Source organism: Drosophila guanche, unplaced genomic scaffold (genome assembly GCF_900245975.1).
Source record: "Drosophila guanche unplaced genomic scaffold, DGUA_6, whole genome shotgun sequence".
NCBI classification, from domain to species: domain Eukaryota; kingdom Metazoa; phylum Arthropoda; class Insecta; order Diptera; family Drosophilidae; genus Drosophila; species Drosophila guanche.
This window is the reverse complement of record NW_022995747.1, coordinates 4,507,308-4,525,289: the sequence shown is the minus strand read 5'-3', so window position 1 is coordinate 4,525,289 and position 17,982 is coordinate 4,507,308. Positions and strand designations below refer to the sequence as shown.

Here is a 17,982-nt window from a genome sequence, read left to right as displayed (position 1 = left end):
GCACAAGAATGCTCCTGCGTTTGGTCTTACTTTTGGTGTAGCTCTCGAAGATCTTCAGGATGCTGGTGCGACTCGATTTGGCCGCCAGCTTGATTGGTGTGCGTCCGCAGTGGTCCGACTTGTATGGATTGGCACCGAACTGCAGCAGAGCGATCACGCACTTCTCGTGTCCCTCCTGGGCAGAGATGCCCAGGGCGGTGGCCCCCTGCTTGCAGGCGTGATCCGCCTGGGCGCCGTAGTAAAGGAGAATGCTCATCACATCGTGGTTGCCCTGCCAGGCGCACGAGTGCAGCGGAGAGCGCGCCTCCAGGTCCATCGAATTGACATCAGCACCGGCCTCGATCAGGGACTTGACCATGTCCGCGTGTCCCTGCCAGGAGGCCACATGGAGCGCGGTGCGTCCCTCGCTGTCCGGAATGTTCACATCCACATTGGTCATGTCCAGCAGGTACTTGACAATCTCCAGCTTATTCTCCAGCGCCAGGATGTACAGCGTGGTGCGCGAGTCCGCATCCTTTGAGTTGACGTCGCAGCAGAACTTGAGCAGAAACTCCACCGTCTCCATGTGTCCCTCGAGGCAGGCCAGCCGGAAGGCGGTCTTCCCATCGTGCGCCTTCTGGTCCACAAAGCTGGAGTGAATGTCCAGCAGGGCCTGTACACAATTCAAGCGTCCCTCCTGGGCAGCCAGATGCAGGGCCGTCTTTCCCTCGTTGTCGCACTCATCGATCTTTGCGCCCGACTCGAGCAGCTGCATGCACACCTCATGGAAGCCCTCGAAGGCGGCATAGTGGAGGGGCGTCCAGCCCGCATTGTCGCGATGCGTCTCGTCGAGGCCACGATCGAGCAACTGCCGCACCGTCTCCACATTCCCTTGGGCGGCACCAATGCTCAGCACTGTGCGGCCTTCAGAGTCCATGCAGTCGATGCCGCATCCCCAGAAAAGCAGCAGCTTCACCACCGTGGCATGCCCCGCCGTGCAGGCGGCCCACAGTGGCGTGCGTCCCATGAAGTCAGCCAGATCCGGATCGGCGGCATTCTCCAGCAGCAGTTCGCACACCTCGGCATTGCCCTCGAAGGAGCTGACCAGCAGCGGCGACATGCCATCGTTGTCCAGCTGATCCGTGTTCGCGCCATGATCCAACAGCGTGGAGATCACTTTGCTGTAGCCAGAGGAGCCGCACAAAGCAGCCACGCACAGGGCACTGCGTCCATCCAGATCCAAGTGGTTGACATTCGCTCCGTTCTCGAGCAGGATCTCCACGATGTCATAGTGACCCATGTAGGAGGCGGCAATCAGCGAAGTGCGACCCTGTCGATCCACAGAGTTAACATCCGCACCCGACTCGATCAGCAGCTTGAGAATGTCTTCGTGTCCGCTCCAGGCTGCGGCCCGCAGGGCAGTGCGTCCCTCTTTGTCCGCGAGATCTATTTTGCAGGCTGGCTGGGAGATCAGCAGACGCACCACATCGCTGTGGCCGCCCCAGGAAGCGGATCTTAAGGGGGTCCAACCATCCCTGTCCGCATGATTCACGTCCACGCGCTTCATTCTGCCAGTGCCATCATTGCAGGGCTGTGAGAAGCTGAGAAGCAGCTTCACCACCTCCAGGTGTCCATTTCTGGCAGCAATATTGAGTGCCGTCTGGCCGTTGTAGTCCTCAATCTCCAGATCTATGGGACTCTTGCACGCATTGAGGGCCCGCTCCAGCAGCTGATGGTTGCCATCGTTGGCCAAGATATGGATCAGGGCCTTGCCCTTGTGCAGCTCGATGTGATGCGAATCGGAGAGCTGGTGCAGCGTGCTGGAAGCGTTGTCGTCCTGGCTCTCGTGCGGCGGCTCGCTGTGCTCCGAGGGGCTGCCCGCTCGCTGTGTCTCCAGCAGGCAGCTCTTCTCGCTGGAGAGCAGCAGGTCGGCCAGCTCAAAGTCAATGTTCTGCGATTTCTCCGATAGCTCGGGCGACATCAGCGAGGACTCGCAGGAGTTCTGCGATTCGGCATTATTGATGCCCGTCTCGATGAGCAGCTTCAGCATCTTGGCATCCGTCGGAAGACTGGGCTTGAAGAAATCGCACAGGAACTGGGCAAAGGGCTCGCTCAGGTCGTTGGCGAGGAACCGCTCCAGCATGGAGCGTGTCTTGGGCAGGAAATTGCCATCGTACTTGAAGTCATGCTCGCACTGGGCGCAGCAGTTCATCTGATTCGTGTAGAAGCAATCGCTGAGGTTGAGGCGCGACTCCAGCAGCATCAGTATGAGATCCATGTCCACGTGGCGGCTGGTCAGGTACTCGCCCGACTTGATCAGATGGTAGGCGAAACGGCGGACCGTATTGGCGCAGAGGGTGTCCGCCACCAGCAGATAGTACATGGAAATCATCACGTGGCCCTCGTTGACATCGCAGATGAACTTCTTGGTGGCAAACTTTACGTCCACGAGCCAATCGGCGAAAGAGTTGTGGAAGATCTTGAGGCGCTGAGCATTCGCATCGTAGGCGAGGATGTTCCGCATCAGCTGGAGGCGCTTCTCGAACTCCTGGCAGTCGATGGTGTAGTTGTGGGTGCGCAGGCAGTTGAACAGAAACAACTTGTCCACGTAGCCGGAGGAGGCCAGCAGTACATTGAGTAGCGGCCGAATCTTCATGTACTGCTTCTTGTTGAAGGACTTCTGGCAAATGTACAAGTACAGGCCGTTGAGGGTGCATGGAATCAGCTTGATCTCCCGGAAGCTAAAGAAGTTATCCTTGATGCCGTGTAGCACCTTCTCCAGGTAGAGGATGCAGCCGTTCGACTTGATGTAGAGCTGATGCAGCGACTCAATGATCTCCTTGGTCAGCATGATGCTGTCCTTGAAGTCCGAGTTCAATCGATTGATGATATACTCCTGCACATCCTTGACCACATGCGACTTGCGCAGATCGTCCAGCGTGATCTTCTTGAAGCCCGTAAACATTCTGGTGATTTGTTTTGTTTGCTTCTTGGTGGTGCACACGAGGAACAGCCACTTGGGGAACAGATGGATGTGATTCGACAGCAGCTCCGCCACATTGCGGCTCTTGTGGATGGCCGCATTGCAGCGTCCCCCCTTCAGGGTGGATATGAGATTGCCCTCGTTGATGTAGTTCTCATCGATCGAGTCGATCAGCAGCAGAAGCGCTGTCTTTGGTGGCGTCAACTCAAGCAGCGGAAAGAGCAGAGCCTTCTTGAAGCACTCATCGGGATTCGTCTCGATGTTGTCCACACTGAGGCACTCGAGTATCTCCGGATTGGAGAGCAACAGCTCGTAGTAGCCATCCGCAATGATAGTGCGACAGCTCTTGGTCTTCGGCAGCGGCGGTGGCAGTGTGTTTGTGTGCTTCCTGGGCTTCTCGGCGAGCGCTGGCGGTGCCTGTCGCTCCTCCTGTTCCCGTTCCTCCTGTTTTCCATTCACTTTGCCATTCTCTGTGAAATCTATGAGAGGTTCTGCGGCATCAGCCTCTGCTTGGGGTTCCGTGTCCAGCTCCTTGCTGGGTGTCAAATCCTTGTCCGCCTCCGGCATGTCCTCCTCTTCGTTGTTGTCTTTCTCTAACGTCTTGTCATCCTCCTTGATGGCCGCCTCGATTTCGCTCTTTTCTTGTTCTGTGCCCAGATCGGCTATGTCCTCGCCGCCACCTTGCTGGATCGCCTGGCCGCCACTGGCACTGCCGCTTCCATTGCTGATGGTCGACAGTTTCGAGGGGGAGAGCACACCGCTGCCCGATCTGCCACGTTTGATGGGAATCTTGGACTTGGTTTTGCTGGGACTGGGACTGGATTTGACAGGCAACTCCTTCAGGCATTTTTCGCTGCCCAAGTCCTTGTCCTGCTCGCCACGCTCCTTGCCTCGCTTGGGCGGATGCGTGCCGTAGCTGTTTGCGCCCAGCTTCTCGTCCTGCTGGTCCTCCGGTTGATCCGGCAAAGGAGCAGGCTCCGATTGCTGGCGCGTCAGACAGGTCTTGGCCGCCTTGTTGATAGTGGAAGTGCGCTGCGATTGGAAGCCAGTGTCCAGTGCCTGGGAGTCGCATTCGCTAGCCCCACGCTTCAGCTCCTCGATGAGCAGCTCCTCGGCATTCTCGCTGAGGCTGATGTTGTTCATGGCCTCGTCCAGCTTGAACTCCTGCTGCTGCGCTTCCTCGCGCAGAAAGGAGAAACCCTCGTCGATGATCCGTTGGCTGTCGTCGCGGCTGATCAGCGAGGCATGGCTGAGCAGCTGCAGGACGATCTTGCGCATGAACAGCGAGAGGCTGTGGCATTCCGGGTTCTGGGACTCGATCAGGTAGCAGGCCAGCAGCTTCCTGTTGAGGATGCCCTTGGTGCCGGAGTTTCCCTTCATGATGGCCTGGCAGATGGATGTCTTGCCGGAGCCATTCGAACCGAGGACCAGGCAGCCATTGTAGCTGGAACTGGAGATGGCCGCCGCCTTGGCCCTTGCCGAAACATAGCTGGAGGAGGCCGCTGCCCCACCCAGCGCACCACCCACTGGCACGGGCTTCTTGCCCGCCGTTCGCTGCTCGAGGCACAGGGCAATCTTCTTCAGCACCCATTCCCGATGGATGTAGACGGTGCTCACGATGCGATTGTTAGACTCCAGGCCGCCGCTGTGCACCAATCCATTGACCTCCTTGTCCGGTGAGATCTTTCGCTGCATCAACGCTTCGAGATTGCCTTCGGTGTCCTCTTTGGCGCCGCCTGCCGCCTCCTGGCCATCCTCCTCTGGCGCAGATCCGCCGCCGTTTGTGTCGCCATTCGAGTGCTGTGCCATCTCCTGGGGGAAGTTCTGCTGCACCAAATTGGCAAAGTGTTCCTCCCTTGCGAGGTTCGAGAAGCTGGCATTGGGACAGTCGCGTCCGCTAATCTCCAGCTTCTTCTGCAGCTGCGTGGTGTCCTTCAGAAAGTTGAGTATTCGTCGATCCTCCAGCTGCTGGTTGGCTGTGCCTGTGCCGCTGCCCAACGGTTGATTGCTGTACTTGGAGCCACCCACCAGGGCGCTGGTTGAGGCACAGATATCCACGCCATCGCCCTCTGCATCATCCTCGTCGGCATCTAGATCTGTCACCTGTAGAGGATTCCCATTGCGGGCACTGGCCAAACGATTCGAGTCGCGATAGTTGGAGAGTTTCGCCTCTGGATTCCCTGCAGCAGCCGCAGCAGCAGCACCCGTGTGGCGACTTCGTTCGCCGCTCTTGTAGCGATCCGACTTTCGTAGTGGTGTGGCATACAGCATCTCCTTGCTACCACCGGAGGAGGCTTTGTTCGCCGGCGCGGAATTGCAGTTGCCTATGGAGTTGGCATTCGGATTGACGATGTTGGAGGACTGCGCGAATTTTTGCTGCTGCTGCTGCTGATGAATTTTCCGCACAGACTCGTTGTACATCGCCTGACAGGGCAGATTTTCATAGATGTCATTGCGCAGATTATCGTTATCCGTGTGCTTAGACATTGCTGCTGTTGGTGCTGTTGCTGGAGCGCTGATTGGAGCTGGAGCTGTAACTGGAGGATGCCTGTAATCCGTTTGCTGTCTGCGTTTGCAGCTGTGCGGGTTCGTTCCCCTTTTTGGCTGTTGTCTGAATTTCCTGCCTTTCACTTAAGCTCCACAAATGACTGCAAATAAAGAGAAGGAGTTAGTAATCTGTTTGTTCATGATTTAAATGCTATGAAAATTCAGTTAAATCGAATAAAAGTCAAATAAAATTTGATACTGCTACTAAGGGTATAGTTTTCTTCAGAAATGCTCCTAATCTTTATCTTTCAGTTATTTTAAATCAAAGAAACGAACTTCAATATGTGTAAACTCTTCAAATCCAGCGGGCAAAGCCCAACTTTTAGTCGCCTTTAGGTTGCTCCAGAGCAAAACCTAAGGACACCTTAACGATCTAGATCCTTAAACTCTCTTTACGATAATCATCTGCCTATTTAGCTTCATTATGCCATTAAGATAACAAAAATTACCTTTAACGTTGGCGTCTATACGGGCTTTTAGTGGGCCATTTACTAGAACTTAAATGGCACTTTCTTTTTGCCATATTTCGCCAGTGTTTCGTTTTTTATTCACTTTTCGTTTTTATGTTTTTCTATTTTTTAGCATCCTGCTAAACAATTGACCTGATTTCTGTACATTTTTAACCCTTTGGTAGCTACCAGGCATAGCCGTGGCTCCTTCTCCCAGCCATTCACCCCATCAACACATGCACACATAGACCCATGCATTCGACTCGTCATCATTTTTTCCTGCGCTTGTGTTTACGCGCAGTATCTTTTGTTCTCGGGTTTTACCATACACACGAGTATATATCTCTAAGCTTACGAAGAGTAGAAGAGTACAAGAGTGAGAGGGAAGAGGGAGTATATGCGGCTTTTATGGGCGTCGTGAAGGAAGAAGACTAGGGTGTCAAAGATGGATGGGGTACGGCCGTATGATGGATGCACCAAGAGAACAGTTTCTTAATTGAAGAATTTCTGAGCAGTGACTGTCCTTTGCAGTTCGGTTAGAACAAGAAAGAGCTGACACTGTTTTTAAAGTAATAACTCCAATCTAAACTCAACCCGTAACTGGAATTACTTAGGTCTATAAACCATTCCTTCATTTCCCACAGTGTAAGTAACTTGCCTCTGTGTAAATAATGTCTTTCATGCCACAAAGTTTTTATTTTAAACTTCAATTTAGTCGTTGAGTCCTCTGTGGAAGCAGTGGATGGGTGGTGTATCCAAGGGATGTGATGTAATGGGACTTTTGTAGGTGGCAACGACCAACGACCGACCAACTACCAACGGCAATGTAACTAATGATACATACATCCCCCCCTTCCTTCCCATGCCTTCCTGCAAGGCACTGCACGGCACTGCACAGCACAGCACTCTCTGGTTGTCCAACTTTCACATAGAAATGGAGCAAATTCAGCACGTTCTGTGCACTTCGACGAGACGGGGACACAAAAAAAGAACTCGGTGGCCATAAAAAATCGTAGCAAGTGAAATGAATGATTTACGTCTGCAACCTGACGACGGACCGGATCCGACCGCAGCGAAAGGGTGATGTGACGTAAATGGGGGAACCATTTGCAGAGCTTCGCGCTCCGCACACAAAAACCCGGGGGACAGAGGTGGGACAGGACTGGGTGGCGGCAGATTACCATAATGTTGGCAAGTCAGCTGTAAAATCCATTGATTGAGCGTGTGACAGCATCCCGGACGGGCATCCTCCATCAGAAGAAAGTCAAATGGAACGTCGCATCGAACAGCCCAGCCTGATCTGGGTGCGACACATCAACATCCTGACCCGCGCCACGTTGTGGCACACGTGTTGTGAGCGCTGCTGCCTCTACCATTTCCCTCGCTGTGGCCGCTTAAACGTAATTATTGGATGGATATGGGATGCACTCCAGTTTGCCCGCCGTCAACGTCACCGTCATTGTCGACGTTTTGCGGTCGGTCCAACAGCTCCCACTACAATAGAGCACGTACACAGGGTTTTGGTTTGCATTGTGGCTGCTCTGGCCACACATTCAAGTATCCTGCAATTTGCACGTTTCTCTCTCAATTTCTCTCTTTTATGGAGCCAAATTGATTTGCGATTGTAATTGAAATGGGAATGGTACACTGCATGGCTCTAATTCTCACTCTTTGGGTAGTTTTAAAGATTTCTCGAGTGGATGAATAGCACAGAAAATTTGCTTGCTAATTATGCAAGTTTGAATGGTTTTAATTTCTGGCAGAAGTGCGTGTCTTAAACTGCAATGCTAATTGCCAATTCCACAGCAGAGCAGCCGTAAGTCGCCTCCTCTAGCTCTCAAAACTATTGCAAGAAAACTTGACAAACTGGCAGACCGTGTAGCTCGCTCCTCTATGAATTTTAAATGGCTCAGCCGATTTTCTTGTAGTTTTGTAAAGTCGAATTGGATCCCCCAACTCCGATGCCGAAACTCTCTCCCTGCAGCTATTATGCTAATTAAACATGTACAGCTAATCACGCATTGTAATTAGCCAGAGAATTGGAAATATTTGCATACGATTCAGCCTTGAGGCATTGAATGGGCATTTGAACAAATTGCATACAAAGATTTAATTAATTGAGGAATTCGATTCACACAACAAGTATCCATATTATTTATAGGAAAATTGCATTAAAAAACCGACAGCAATCCACATGGGGGAAACAGACACAAACAGCCATCTGTGCATCTCTGTGTATATCGGTTTCTGTTTCTGTTTCTGTCTGCCACTGGCAGCTGCATGAACTTGGGCAATATGCGGCGTGGGAATATTTTGCCAAACGCAAGGCCCCCACAGTAAAAGAAAACATGCAAATTTTTCGGCAGGAGAGAGAGTTGAAGCTGTGATTTTTGTGCTGTGCAGGAAAGACCAGACCAGAGTGGCCGGAGAGCCAGAGAACGAGCTGCCCCTGACAGAAACCACACCACAAGTAAAAGGATTTTAGTGGTCCTCGGAAATGGCATGGGGCGGATAGGATGTAATTGAAATGTTGCACCCACAGACGGGGCGTTTACAACTACCATTTTGGAGTGCCTCTTTTCATTTTCGGTTTTGTTTTAATTGTGTACATACATATCTACATATGTATGTGTATACCCTGTATTCGAGCAGTGCAGGAATCACCAGTTTCCGACTGCAATGTAGCCTTGGTCTTGTTTTTGTGTATCCTGCATCTCTGAGGGTACTTTTAAGACCAACGCAGGCACTTTCGGTATGAAATGCTTTTGTAATCCATTGAATAGTTCCTCTAATGTAAGAAGGAATATTTTTACGAGGCCAGAACTACCATTTTCCACGGCACCTCCTCTTCGAATCTCTCTGCTCTGCAGCATTATTTTTTATTGCCAAAAGGATGGCAGACAGGAAGTACTCCATTAATGTGTATTTACATACATATTTTGGTTTCGTTTCGCATTTGACTCTTTGTTGGGGGGATTTTATTTTAAGTTCGCTTGCCCTGTTGATTATGATGGTCTCCATGGGCGTCGCATGGGCGGGCAATGGCTCATGTTTAAGTAATAAGTTTTCCGACTTGTTGACTCGTTCAATTATTCACGCCATAACTTTTCGTAAACAAAATATATTCCATGCATCACAAATAGAGCGCAGACACGGATAAATATATGCATTTTGAGATAGGGTTCCGTTCTGCAGTCGCACTTTCCTGCCATCTATAGATACTGCACATGGCTTTGTGTAGGATTCATCAGGGGGCGACAATTGAGAGAGTAAATAACAAATCAAATATTGCAGCAAATTGTTTGCCATGGGGCAACACACCAGTAAAAGGCAAAGAAAGGTGAAAATCCAGAGAAATTCGCTGAACGTGCAGAAACATGGGAAAAAACAGGAGCCAAAATCAGCTTAGGGGCGACACCCGTGTAAAAAGGCCGAACGAGCACTAAGGAACGCTTCCGTATCGATTTTTAAGCGCTCCTGCTCCCGACTCCCTCAGCTGCCGGCAATGACAAACGAGTGTTCAAAAAAAAGGAGAAAAAAAACGTGGAATCAAGGTAACGATGTGCAAATACCCTCGAGAATATCTTAACAGATAGTAGCTACAAGTACAAGTACAAGTTTTTATTCCTTGAGAGGGATACCTAAAGCACTTAATTTTAAAACGATTCCCAAAACTCCATGTAACCCCCATGCATCAAAGGGTATTGTACATTCAATGGAGAAATCAAAGTAAATGCTCAGCGAGTTCGCCTTTCAGATGCGCTTAATTCTGTAATATAATGCCGCTGGAGGTTGGCAGGCAGCCGCTCCCGAAAGACCCGCGCTAAGGACTCCTCCCCGTTGGTGGCTGTTCGGTCTGGAACCTGCCCAAATCCTGGCATTGTGTTTAGCGCTGCTGTGAATGCTCCTGCGGCAACAGGACCGGGCACCGGATGCGGATTCAATGCGGGCATCCAAAAGGACAATGCCGTGTGCACAGTACCGATGTAGCAGAAATGGGAACAGGATGTGAGGCTGTTGGCAGGATGTGATGGCCGTTGCACCATCGTTGTTGGGTGGCCCCAGGGTGAACGCTTAATTAAACTTACATTTTTCATTGCTACATAAATGCATTTCCAGCACATGAAAATATTAAAATTCTACCAGAGGACGAGTCAGAGCAGGCAAAGGATCACGTATATAAATGCTAAGATTAAGTCTGACACCGCCATCATCATCATCATCATCATCACTCTTGGCAAGGATTTTCGTATAATATTGCATGACTGCCGGGATGACGGCATGCCGACATTGTATCCTTGCCCTCCTTTGCTTGCTTTGGCATGCTTCCCTCAAAACTTCCCGCTTCCTGCTGCACTTTCCATGCATTTTTCAGCACTTAACAGAGAAAAGAGAACGGCACACAATTTTCGGGGCAAAAGAACATCAGAAGTGCCTTAGTGCCGAAAGAGCCTTCTGCCCATGTCATGGGCATGCCAGGCATTCCCTTTCTTATATTCTGCAATTTCGTGCAATTTCCCAAGTTATGATACATTTATTAACTGCAGACAGGGACTCAGCTGTGCACTCAATGATCAAATGGAAAACATTGCTTTTACTTTGGATAAAGCTCTGGAAATACACTAAAGCAAAGTAAGCTATATTGGGGAATGAGCATCTACTGGTAGTGTTCCAGAGAGTTGTCACATAATGTTGGTTTATAATTATAGAATCTCAAAAGGTCGCGCGTCATGCGCCTGTCCGTTGTGGTGCATTTCTGCCTGAAAGCTTGGGCTTGCTGCAGTGTTTGTTCCCCTACTGACTATCTATCATTATATTTATCACTGCACGAAAGGCTATATTTATTTTCAGCTTCAGCAGTTACAGTACAAGTACTCTCATATTATTTATTTGAAAACCTTAGTTTTTCCCGTGAGTCTTTTGCAAATTGCAATCTCACAAACGCAATTCAATAAACATGCAAATTGAATATTTGATACGGAATTGGATTATTCCATATTCTCTGTGTTTATTGAATTGCGTTGCTGATATTCCAATTAATGAAAAGAGTGAGCCGAGGGAACCACTTCCACTGCGTTCTCTTGGCTTATTTTTTATCATCCAGCTGCATTGTATCTCGAAAATAAAGCACTGCCAGCGGCCCCGCCCATCGAGAGACGACTCCCTTCGACCGTCTAACTATGTCAACTGCCATGTTGCCGCTTGTTCTCTCTTGTCTTTGGTGTTGTTTCGTGCGTACGAGCACATATTGACATCGTTTTCTTTTTTTGACAAACACTACAATGACCCCGATATCACCTTTACATCTGCCCTACACCCACACAAACTTGTCTTGTCTTCCTTCCCCCTACTCAACACGCTTTATGGCTCGTATGCCTCCTTCTCGTGTGGCACATGCAGGCACACGCACTTGCCTTTTGGCATTTCCGTTTCCTTCTCGACTGTCATCCTAGGGCTGCCTTCCACTTTCAGCTCTGGCTCTCTCTCCTGTGTCTCCATTTCCCTCTGTCTCTTAGTCTCTCTCTTCATGTTTCTCTCTGTGTTTGTCTTTCAATAACTGCGCGTTTGGCCTCCTTGTTTGGGGAAATGTCAACCGAAGGATGGGAGAACCTCACGACAGAAGCGACGGAAAACACGGAGCAGATGCAGGGAGAATCGTTGTTATATATTTGGGTTATGTTCCATGTTCCATGTGTTTGTTGAGTAACATTTAATCAAATTAATACACACACACACAGCATTCACAGGGGGGGGTATCGTCTGTCCTGAAGGCTGTCTGACATTTTACAACCTTGTCCTTTCATTCGTTTATTGATGAATGAGTGGAAGTGGGAGTGCGAGTGGGCGTGGACATGGGATAAGTGGAAAACGATGGGGCTGACGTTGTCCCTTCAGATGGAAGCATGAATATCAAATGGAATTGTGGCCTCGTTTTCGTTTTGAAGCTTTAATCCATCTCTAATTCCCCGACTATGGAAAAGTGTTTGTGTTCTGACATTTGCTCTCTGAGAAGTGGATATTTGGGGATTCTGTTTCTGAGAATTAGTTCCTTTGGCATTCTGTTTCTGCAAGGTCAATCCCTTTTTCATTCTGTCTCCCAACGGCCAATCCCTTGTCATTTATTCTCTGAATACAGACAAATCCTTCAGCATTCAGTCTCCAAGCAGACGAATATTTTAAAATTCCTTTTCCAAAAGGCGATTCCTGTTGGCATTCATTTTTCAGACCAAACATTCGATTCCTTTTGCCTTTCATTACATTTTCCCGGCAATCTACTTAATTGAACTGAAAACTGTCGAGAAGTCTCTGTTTGTCTGCCTGTCTCGATGGATAGTTGGATGAATGGGCATTTCCGAGTAGCTGTTTCGAATGGAATTAATTTTTCCGAGAGACACAAAAGCCAAGGGTCAGGTATATATCCTTCAGGTCAATTACGAGTAAATGCAGGAGCACGTTGTCGTTCTCGCTGTCTGGAGTCCTAAGCTCCAGGTTTAATTAATGTTCGTAGTGATTACACACACACACACACATAAGCGGAGTGAGGGGATGACTGACTCTATTCTTTCGGAGACGCCACCAAAGTATGCAGTTACAAATGGCTCCCGTTTTGGCTTTGATTTAGCCCTGCTGACGACACGTGCCTCTGCCACATACATACATACATACACAGCAAAGTAAATGAGGAAAATCGCAAAAGAAAAGTGGGCGTGGCTGTGGCTTGTGCGTGCACTTTGGGTCAGCTTATTGCCTCTTAATTGCTGCATTTCCGCTGCCACTCGACGGGGAAATGGACTCCGGACACTGGACACGGTCAAGTGCAATACCCAACCGACTGGCACATCAGCGGAATTCAAGTTGACACTAAGTGTGCTGGCACGTGGATTGTTGGATTAAGTTTAAGTTAAGTAACCAGCAGCCAAGCACAAAGGCAGAGTGACAGCAAAATGGCCAACAGGGATAGGATTCTAAACGAATTAAACTGGTCGAAAATAATGGTGTAATACGAGCACCAACAGTGAGACTAAATTATATCGAGTGTGGGGTTTAAAATGTGATTGAATGGAATGTGTATAAATAATGCTGCATTTAAATTACTTTCTTTTACTGCTCTTGGAACTTCAAATATAATTTTTTCAGCAGATAAGCAATTTTTTTCATTTTTAAATGTATTTCCCGACTATCTTCTCTGGATAATGGTTTTTTCCGCAGCTTAAACTGCAGTTTAAATTGCCTGTCACTTGCATGTGTTGGCAAAGAATACACAAAAGTTTAAAGGAAAATACACACTCGTGCAAATAGAAAAGCAAACCAAAAACTATTCCAATCGTGTACGAGAGAGAGTGAGAGAGAGTATAATTTAATATTAAATATTTGTATCACTCTGTGTGTTTGAAGTGTAATTAGGCAAACAGAAGTTGGGTTAATAAATTCAGAAATTCAGTTCGCCAATTAAGCAATTTAGTCACATGCCGAATGAAGCAAACAATTGCCTCCACTATGGAAATAATCGAATTAGTTTAATTAAATTTGATAATATTATGTGTGTCATTGCATTATGACAGGACACGTATGTACAATTCACCACAGCTTAAAGTGGGGCTAAAAAGCAATATTTGTAGACCCAATTTCGAGGCCCCAACGAAGCATGTAATCATGTGATGGAAATTGGGATGGGCAACCAATTTGTGGCAACGATGTGTTAACCAGCGTCAAGCAGCAGATGCCATCGAAAGTTGTGGGCTAAGGGAACTGTCGTGATGGATGGATGCTAATTCCAGTAGCAGCAGGTGTACATATGTACATACATATTTACATACACTCTCGTCCAATATGAAGATGCTAATCAAATTGAACGAACAACACACCCAAATGAGCAACACATGCCACAAGCTGCACATACCAAATGCTCCACATTGCACTTGGGAAACCATTCTGTTGAAGTTTTCAATCTATGAGGAAAGTTTCGAAGTACAAGAGTAGGAAAGATTACACTGGAAAGCTATCTCTAGTCGATTAGTTGAAAGGAAATGGAAATCTATTAAATATAAAGACAGAGCCCATAATTTTAATTAACTATTAATTATGAATCGTCTGAATAATGGCGTGCATGATAAGAGAGGGACTTCAGACACCTGAACCATCTTCAGAGCTTTCGGATGGCATTGCAAATCTCACTCACTCAGAAAATCCATAAAATTGTTACTCATGATTTGTGTTACTTTACGGCTATTCAACTCTTCCGGAAGTTGGCGCACAGTTTGACCTTGAGAAACACTGTGTGGCACTGCGATAAGAATAACAATAACAAAGAAATGGGCATAAATTACAGACAACGTTCGTCCATTAGCATGCAAATGCAGCGAACGGGCCAGAGCCAGAGGAAGCCGCCACAACCGGAGACCGAGCCACGCCCAAAAACCGCTCAACCCCAGAGCCAGCTGCGGCGGTGCCACAACAGATGATGGCATATGATGTCAGCGATGCCCCACGCACAGCAATAACAACAAAATTACAGAGAGAAACGAAGGTGGCAGTCGAATGGTGTGGCACAAAACTCTGACAACACTCACATTTATCTCTCTCTGCATATTGCATATTTTACTTTATTTATTGTTGCATACATTTAATTTAATGGCAAATTTATAAGGGAACCCAGGGCACGTGTTGCATTTGCATTGGATGTCAGCAAGAACGTTTTCCGCGCGCGCTCAAAGTTTATTTGGTTGCAAATTGAAATTGTGTCAGTGGTGTGGCAGGGCAGTTGAATGATAGTTGGTGGGCATGACCGGGGCAAGTGGTTGGTTGTGTTGTTCTTGATATACATTTCAAACACGAGGCAGAAAGAGCAACCACAAGCGGTCATGACACAGTGGTACAACATTGTATGAAAAGAGTTTTATTTTTGTGGGTGGAGCTGCTCTTTAAATATTAAAAAATATATAATATAAAATTTCAAGAGTTTTTTCTCTGCACTTTTTAGTAGCATCGTTCCTTTACAAAACAATTTTAGACCACTGTTTGGCCTTAGAGTTGTGTGTTATTTTTGTAGGGTTTCCTTTTCCTTATAGTACATCCCATATATTTAAAAGAAATGACAGCCGCGGGAGCCATGCAAATGCCTTCATGCCCCCCACCGCTACAGGGCCCACAAATTGGTCACTTGATACACATTCAAGCAACGGCCGTTCGGCTTTTCAGCTGCAGTTTCTTCCTGGATCTGTTCCGAGTTTCACATGGCTTTGGCTATGGCTTTGGCTTTGGCTCGGACTTTGGCTAATTAATGCGAGTGTGCGGCATGGCAGGCAAATTAAAATGCTGCTTAACCAGCGACACTTGCAGCTGTCTCTTTGGCCGTCATCGTCATCCTATCTTCCACACACGCGACATGTGCCGGTTGGTAAGCCTACACTCCCCATCTTGGCCTCAAACTAAAGTCAAAGACGGGCGACGGAGACAGCGACAGTTGGCGGCTTGGCTTAAACAACTTACGGGTAAAACTTGTGCTGGCCAGAGCACTTTGAATAATGCAAAAGCGAGGTCTCCAATGTGGTGGCTCTCTCTCGGTCTCTGTCTCTGACTCTACCCAAAGCCAAATGTGGGTTAAATGCTTTTTGCGGCTTGTGACCACAGCAGCAGCCGAAGTAGCAGAGCGCCAGGAAGTCGGCTGGCAAACGCACCGCCAGGTCGACTCGAGTGGAGTCCAATGGTTGGATTTTTATCCTTTTAGTCGCTTGTGTATGTCACAAGCAAATTCCCAATTTGCCGCAAAAGTTTTTCATTTCATTTAATTGAAACACTCAACAAATTGCGAATGCAAAACATTCCTCCTCCATGCTGTTCTCTTTTCGAATGAAAAACTATAATAAATTAAAAATAAAGTAAATTAAATGACAATTAAGAGCAGTTGACTCTTTGGCGGAGGAGGAGTGCACTTTGTGGGGGTTTAATGAATGTGGAAAGCTGTGAGCAGTGGGGCATCAGTCTATGGATGATTGCAACGTCAACAGCCAACGAACTGAACTGCTGCCATTCCAACTGCTGAACCTTATCTTTATGGCCTGATATCAGTGCAAACAAAGGAAGTACATAGCACATTACGCATACGCCTCCCTCCCATTGCTGCGTCATATTGTACTCGTATTTGGAATCAATGCCCCCCAGCAATCATCAGACGGCTTTAAATCTGTTTTTTGCCTCTCCAGTGGGGGCCAGTGGGCGATAGCCTGCCGCCGCTCTTGGCTGCAATCAAAATGTTGGTTAAACGAGAAACAAGTTTATGCCATGCCAGCGGGTCGCATGCCACATAGAAGCCAATGGCAACTTGTTTAGTGCTAAAAATTGTTAGTAATTACAACCGAATATCCGCCTACCGCTGCGCCGCCTCCGGGTTACTGTCTGGCGGCCAGTCGTTGACTTAACTATGTCAATTCGATAAGATTTCCCATTTCCACTTCCATTCGCAATTGCAGTTGCATTTCCATCACAAAGCAATATACTCGTGCTCGTGACACTGGACTGACGTTCGTCTCTCTGTCTCTCTCGTCTGTGGACCCGGCACTTTGGCCACTCAATTATGTATGCCGTCACTTTGTTGCCACTCGGTCGCCAGAGGGACAGCGGGCAGAGAACAGGCGGCTGGTCGACTGACTAGATCCTAATTGGCAGCATGCATACTACAATACCAAAAACTTGACAATAGTTCTATATGCGAATATGGTTTATACACTTGCAGTACGATTGGTATATTTTGTACAAATCGAATGTTTTTGCTGCGATTTGCCAGATATTAATGTATTGACAAATAACGATCATAGTAGATTTCATAGGATTTAGTGTGAATTTTTAAAACCAGAATAGAAAGGAAAATACGAAATATGCCAAACTTCTTCCTCCCAGCATGAACATAATAATACCCCTCTAAATGAGGGTATCCGCACACAGCACAGCAAACAGTTAGGTGGACACGCGGCGGCGTATGCGTAATGTGACGGCTGTGCCGTGTGCCTTGGGTGCATGTTAATGCGTTGGCAAACAACATTAACGCTGGGTCCCGGGTCCCGCTTCTCGACATGATCATAGACACCACCACAGAGAGCTCCACAACCACCACCACCACTGGCACTCGCCTCACCGCCTCCGAACCTCTCTGTCAAATTTAATGGCATCGATGATGGGCGCACTGCAGCAATTTGCCAATTTGCGGTACGTTGCATTTAATTCTGTGGCAGTCTGGGCTTCGTGGGTGCTGCAGCGCCTAAATATTGTGCTAATATTGTCGATAATATAATTGAAATTCCACTACGATGCATGTACATGACGAACTCTTGAGGAAATATCAACACCATGGTGGAGAGATAAGGAGTTCTGATTATGAACAAGGGCAAATAGATGGAGGATTAATCAGCAAATAAATAAAAGTATATAAAATAATGAATCAACAAGTGGCATACATACGATAATAAGATTATACGAGTCATAAAAACTTGTTCCCAACTTCCGGATTGGCCCTCAACTTTTCTACCATTGTTCTGTTAAACTTCTTCAACGATCAAAGTAAGCCAATTGTCTGGTCTGGTCTGAACTGGTTCGGCTGTGTGTTGCCGCAAGCAATTAGCCAAAAGTGTTGGCGTCAAGCGACAACATTGTTCCATCCCGTCATTCCGTCCCGTATCTGTCTTTGGAGTTACATATGGGCAAAGCCCCCTACAAAGTCCCCTTCCGAGCACAAAACAAACAATCGACTGGCGCCGTTGGGTTACGTTGTGGGCGTGGCATGCAACTTTTGGTTAGATTTCTGTCACGGTTCATTTGGCTATTTTTTTTCCTAACCGTGCCTCATTTGTCGGGCTTGTTCATGTCTCATTTTGGGGTGAAGGAGGGGACCTTGTGCCGCTGCTAATTAACAGTTGGTCGCAAATCGAAGAGATCTCATAAATTAAAGCGGTATTTTTATGGCCATAATGGCACTCCATGAGGCATGGGTTATATATAGATTATAGGCCTTGTGCCTCCTCATATAAAAAA

At 47.8% G+C, this 17,982-nt stretch overlaps 1 protein-coding gene across 2 annotated transcripts in view; it reads right to left on the bottom strand.

Annotated features, from left to right (window-relative positions):
- The window catches only part of LOC117583374 (ankyrin repeat domain-containing protein 50), a 29,959-nt gene that overhangs the window by 1,994 nt on the left and 9,983 nt on the right, over positions 1-17,982 (bottom strand). The window contains exon 2 of one of the 2 annotated variants that reach the window (XM_034271655.1): positions 31-5,610. In XM_034271655.1, coding sequence (XP_034127546.1) covers positions 31-5,449 — 5,419 coding nt within the window. In that variant the 5' untranslated portion in view covers positions 5,450-5,610. The remainder of the gene's footprint in view (positions 1-30; positions 5,611-17,982) is intronic. The other variant, XM_034271656.1, reaches the window with a different exon arrangement.